At 36.4% G+C, this 4,598-nt stretch overlaps 2 protein-coding genes across 3 annotated transcripts; one reads left to right on the top strand and one right to left on the bottom strand.

Moving 5' to 3' along the window:
* Positions 1-1,446: 1,446 nt before the first annotated feature.
* Positions 1,447-2,761, top strand: LOC116160336 (trihelix transcription factor GTL1-like). Of its 2 annotated transcripts, none has more exons than XM_031473525.1 (5): positions 1,447-1,711; positions 1,771-2,052; positions 2,103-2,362; positions 2,409-2,553; positions 2,602-2,761. In XM_031473525.1, exons 1-5 carry the CDS (start codon positions 1,627-1,629, stop codon positions 2,736-2,738), a joined length of 909 nt encoding a protein of 302 aa, XP_031329385.1. In that variant the 5' UTR covers positions 1,447-1,626; the 3' UTR covers positions 2,739-2,761. The 2 variants fall into 2 exon arrangements, with proteins under 2 accessions (XP_031329385.1, XP_031329384.1); XM_031473524.1 differs by having other exon boundaries at positions 1,480-1,532; positions 1,586-1,711; positions 2,409-2,761.
* Positions 2,742-4,391, bottom strand: LOC116160335 (putative nuclease HARBI1). The gene is made up of 4 exons (XM_031473523.1): positions 3,985-4,391; positions 3,731-3,877; positions 3,412-3,679; positions 2,742-3,365 (listed from the first exon to the last, which is right to left on the bottom strand). The coding sequence occupies exons 1-4, from the start codon at positions 4,188-4,190 to the stop codon at positions 2,823-2,825; spliced, it is 1,164 nt and encodes a 387-aa protein (XP_031329383.1). The 5' UTR covers positions 4,191-4,391; the 3' UTR covers positions 2,742-2,822.
* Positions 4,392-4,598: the final 207 nt, after the last annotated feature.

The following is a 4,598-nucleotide window of genomic DNA, read 5'->3' as shown; positions in this document are numbered from 1 at the left end:
AGATGCATTTGTTTTTACCCAGTTGTTGCAAGCGGTTGAATATGCTGATTTTAAAGACTTAAATACTGCTCTGTCTAAGGGTTGCAGAAAATGAGTGGTATGACTAGGAAGACTAAGAATAATAATATCATTCTTTTCTGCAAATTCTAAGGCATCGATGTCACAATGAGAGGAATGGCCGTCTACAATTAAGACCACTTTTCCATCAGGTTTTCTAGGCAAAAATTGATTCTGTAGCCAGTCCTTAAAAATCTCTGCATTTATGTACGCAGATTTGGCGGACATATAAAGAAATGAGCCCGGTGGCATTCCATCTTCATATTCCGGTTTTTTCCTTTTCCCTTTCATTATACATGATGGTGGCAAGAAATTTCCTTCTGCGTTACAACACGCTATTACAGTAATAGTTTCTCCGCGTTCACCTGATGTTATGGAAGAAACAAGCTTGGATCCTTTGCTAGCAATAACGTAACCAGGATTGTTATTTAGCTGACACCCTGTTTCGTCCATGTTGTATATTCGTCCGGGCTTGTCAAACAAACTATTTTCTTCAAATATATGCTGTAACAATTTAAAAAAATCGGCCACTCTTTCTCTAGTTGTCCCTTCAGCTCTAGCTAAAGATACGCCCTCGGCTCTTCGAATTGCCAGTTCTGGATTCCGTCTTAAAAATGAATTCAGCCAGTCGTAGCCTGCCATTTCTTTTTCTTCGTTAAAATTATGGCGAATTTTCAAAGCTAACGCAAATCTATATCCATTCCAACATTCTTGTAGGTGCAAATCCTTTTGCCTGCAGTTTTTGTACGTGCTTCACAATCTTCTTTTCTTTTTCTCTGCCAAACAATGCAGAAGGACCCATGGCTGTTTTTTGGAAGTTATTCTGCGTCTTAAAGTTCGGGACGGTATTTGGAATGTCCTTGATGCCTCATTCACACCCATTGTTCCGTTATTAATTGCCTCCAGGGCATCTGATAACTGCTGACTACTCCATTTGCCTCTATCCAGGCATTTACGCTTATACTCTGTAGGCATATCTGTAAAACAACAAAAATTAGCATTTAATAACATTTTTTGTTGGGGCATCTCTACCGACAGGTAGTGGGGCATCACTCCCGATGACAAGGGAGAGATGCCCCACTTCATTATTATTTCTACCGGCGGAAACCAAAACAATGTATAGGTTAGGAACACCCAATACACTTATATACAGATATTAAATCACAGAAGTTTGAAGAAAATCGACTCTTACCTGATAAAATGTTTGACCGGCGGATACCCTGTGATAGTTTTAATGTTGCACCAGCACTTATTTTGCATTTAAATTAAACTGAATACGTTTTTACGCCCGAAGCAATAAGCACGTGAACGGTAGACGCCATACACTGCAACTGTATCAATGCTGGAGACATCTACACTTAGGGTGCGGTCGAAAACTTACTGCAAATGCATTGTTTGCCGAGAATACATAAATAAGTGGTCATAAATTTACTGACGCTTACTACATTTACTTCAACTTTAGTGAATAATTTAAAGTACGCATGCGTCAATTTTTACACCTTTTACTGTAAATGCTTCTCGAAAATAGGTGGTAAAACGACAGTAAACAAAACAGCTGATCAGTTTAAAATGGAGTTAACCTTAATTGATGCTGATACTAATAAAGAATTTAAGTTGTTCCTGAATGAAGAGGATTACAATAAGGCCGTTAATGGTAATATGCTTCAAATTACTTTGAAATTCCTAAAATGTGTTTGTAATTTACTTTTTTAGATGTCACATTTGCAACAGTACTTTTACAACATGCAATAATTAACAGTAAAGCCTCTTCTACTGTTCCCGGGAATAAGAATCCAACACGCCAATCATTGGATACTGATACTGAAACATTAGGAATTAACTGTTCACAGGAATTACCGAATGACAGTGAAGACGTACTGTTGTCCCCATCAAGTGACAATCTACTGTTGTCCCCAGCCAGTAACAATCCGTTGTCCCCATCAAGTGACAATCTATCGATACCGATTAATGAAAATGATTCGGAAAATACAGAAGGTATTGTAAAATGTATTCTATATTGAAGTAATACTTTTCGTAAATTGTAGATATTTCTGGCCGTTGGTCACACGAGGGAATATTATTATTGCTGGATGTATATCATACAAAATCAGATTTGTTGGTAAAGGGTAAAATAAAACAGAAACTGTTTTGGGAGCAGATTGCTTCTTTAATTAATAAAAAGGGATATAATGTAACAGCAAAGCAGTGCCAAACAAAACTTGCTACCCTTAAGCGACAATACAAAAAAATTAAGGACTACAATAACACTTCAGGCAACGATAGAAAGGAGTGGATTTACACAGAAGTATGTACAGTTTATTCTTATACTATGTAGTTTAGTGATATTTTAGAAAATGGATGAACTATTTGGCAATAAACCGTGGGTTGAACCTGTAGCAACAGCATCCTCTTCTCAAAACCCAGAACCATCACTTAACTTGCCTGCGACGATGCCTTCTACACCGACAAGACCTAGTCTATCAAACACACCCCAAAGTAGGTGCTTATTGTTTACATGTAAATTATTCATATCTTATTATTTAGAGACCAACTCAAAAAAAGTAGTCGACATTCTTACGAAAATTCGAGAGGACCGGGAAAGACACCACAGTGAAAGAATGGCCAAAAGCTCGGAAGCAATTGCTTTATTAAAACTCTTGGTCGAACAAATTGCAAAATAAAAATGAAAAATTTGTAGATATTTATTATAATAAAAGTGTTTTGATGTTTTACAGTGCATAAGAGTATTGTTATATTGTCAAATGTCATATGTCTTCACGGGTAGGTAATGCAGCAGCAATTGCATCACGTTTTTGTTTAGCCAATGCCTTTTCGTTTGTATCTACATTGCCATTAACTCCACATTGAGTGTTATTCTTATCGGATGTATGCAACGCTAAAGGTTGAAACTGATCATTTTTTAAAAGGCAAATATTATGTATAACACAGCATGCAATAATGTATTGTGGAATAAGGTCAGTTCTGATCATGGGAAGATTATCTAATAATCTTCTCCTTCTTCCCTTAAGAAGTCCAAATGATCTTTCAATTACCATTCTGGTGGACGAGTGACAATAATTGTAGTTTTTTTGAGCTCGAGTTAGGTGACCATTGTCTTTGTAAGGCACCATCATATGCGTATGCAACATATACGCAGCATCTCCTAGTAAGTGTACATCACCAGGAAATTTGGCAGCACTCTTTAAATACTCTGCTACTTCGGATTTCATAAAAACCCTTTGGTCATGCACTGCACCAGGATACCCTGCATAGCAGTGTATAAACATTCCTTTTTCATCACAGACACCCTGGAAAATATCTATTATATTGCTTTGTAGCCAAATATGCAACAACCTGTAATTGTATCGAATGTATTCCTTTTCGGTTCACATATGCCTCTGGATGCTCTTTTGGAGCTGTAATTGAGATGTGTGTGCCGTCAATTGCACCGATTACACCTGGAAAACCAGACATATTTTTAAATGCTGCTACACTTGCAGTAATTTTTTCAGTTGTTGGCCACATAATGAAACTGTGTGAATAGTTGTACAAAATTCTAACTACGTTCCTCACACATACTATTGCAGTAGCTTTCCCAACACCGAAACGATCACATACTGATCTAAAATAGGTTAGCATGAGTATATAAATTTATCATATCAACATGTCCAACCTATAAGAATCGGGAGTTCCCAGAACCCATAACGTTATAAGAAGTTGCTTTTCAGCTGGTATCGCAGGTCGTCCTGGTTTTACCGTTCTTTCTCTAATTTTGTCCGCTATTAATTCTAAAATAACTTCAAAGGTTCTCCTTTGCATTCTGTAAATGTAAAAACATCAATAAATCAATAGCTACTTTATACAAAATAAGAATAATGGCACACCAACCGGTTCTGGCTTTTGCTATCGGAGATGTAATTCTCTTACCTAAAATGTGATTGAAATTGTGAATCTCCATATAAGTGTACCACATTTTCCACATAATTTTCAATTCTAGGAGTAGCTTCCTTTCTCTTGTACCGTGTATTTGCGGTAATTGCAAAAAGCTCTTCATCTGAACTACTAGAATCATCTATGATTTCTAATAAATTATTTATTACCACAATTTTTAAAACATTCGTATCCATTTTCATGAATAGAAATAGAAAGTGAATGATGAATGATAGATATTGAAGGTTATGGTAAGATCACAAATGCACAGTTTACTGAAAGCTGGTCTAAATTTCAAAACGTACAAATTGTAATATCAGTAAAAGCAAATAAAAAACCCCTTTACTGCGGTTACGCTGCTAGCTTTGCTGTATTTTTACGTAGTAAGTTTTCGACCGCACCCTTATTTTGGCGAATTAAAGGGTTTGGCCATCTCTCCCGATGGGGCATCTCTCCCGGACTTACCCTATGTGGGAGTAGCAAACCTAATGTTATGAATGCAGTATCAAATTATAACTTAATACCTTTGTAATAATAACTAATCGTGTGATAATAAATTCATACCATTCGGTAGGTATATATATGTATATGTAATGGCTAACGTTGATATG

The sequence above is a fragment of the Photinus pyralis genome, unplaced genomic scaffold, assembly GCF_008802855.1.
Source record: "Photinus pyralis isolate 1611_PpyrPB1 unplaced genomic scaffold, Ppyr1.3 Ppyr1.4_LG1, whole genome shotgun sequence".
Classification (NCBI taxonomy): domain Eukaryota; kingdom Metazoa; phylum Arthropoda; class Insecta; order Coleoptera; family Lampyridae; genus Photinus; species Photinus pyralis.
This window is presented reverse-complemented; position numbering and strand designations above follow the sequence as displayed.

What these genes read in the sequence shown, in the direction of transcription:
- LOC116160335 (XM_031473523.1), bottom strand. Translation starts at nt 4,190, where the DNA reads ATGAAAATGGATACGAATGTTTTAAAAATTGTGGTAATAAATAATTTA. An exon ending in CAATTTCAATCACATTTTAG is followed by an intron (nt 3,878 to 3,984) that starts GTAAGAGAATTA and finishes TTACATTTACAG; the next exon opens with AATGCAAAGGAGAACCTTTG. An exon ending in TACATTCGATACAATTACAG is followed by an intron (nt 3,366 to 3,411) that starts GTTGTTGCATAT and finishes GATATTTTCCAG; the next exon opens with GGTGTCTGTGATGAAAAAGG.
- LOC116160336 (XM_031473524.1), top strand. Translation starts at nt 1,627, where the DNA reads ATGGAGTTAACCTTAATTGATGCTGATACTAATAAAGAATTTAAGTTG. An exon ending in TGATTCGGAAAATACAGAAG is followed by an intron (nt 2,053 to 2,102) that starts GTATTGTAAAAT and finishes CGTAAATTGTAG; the next exon opens with ATATTTCTGGCCGTTGGTCA. An exon ending in AGGAGTGGATTTACACAGAA is followed by an intron (nt 2,363 to 2,408) that starts GTATGTACAGTT and finishes GTGATATTTTAG; the next exon opens with AAAATGGATGAACTATTTGG.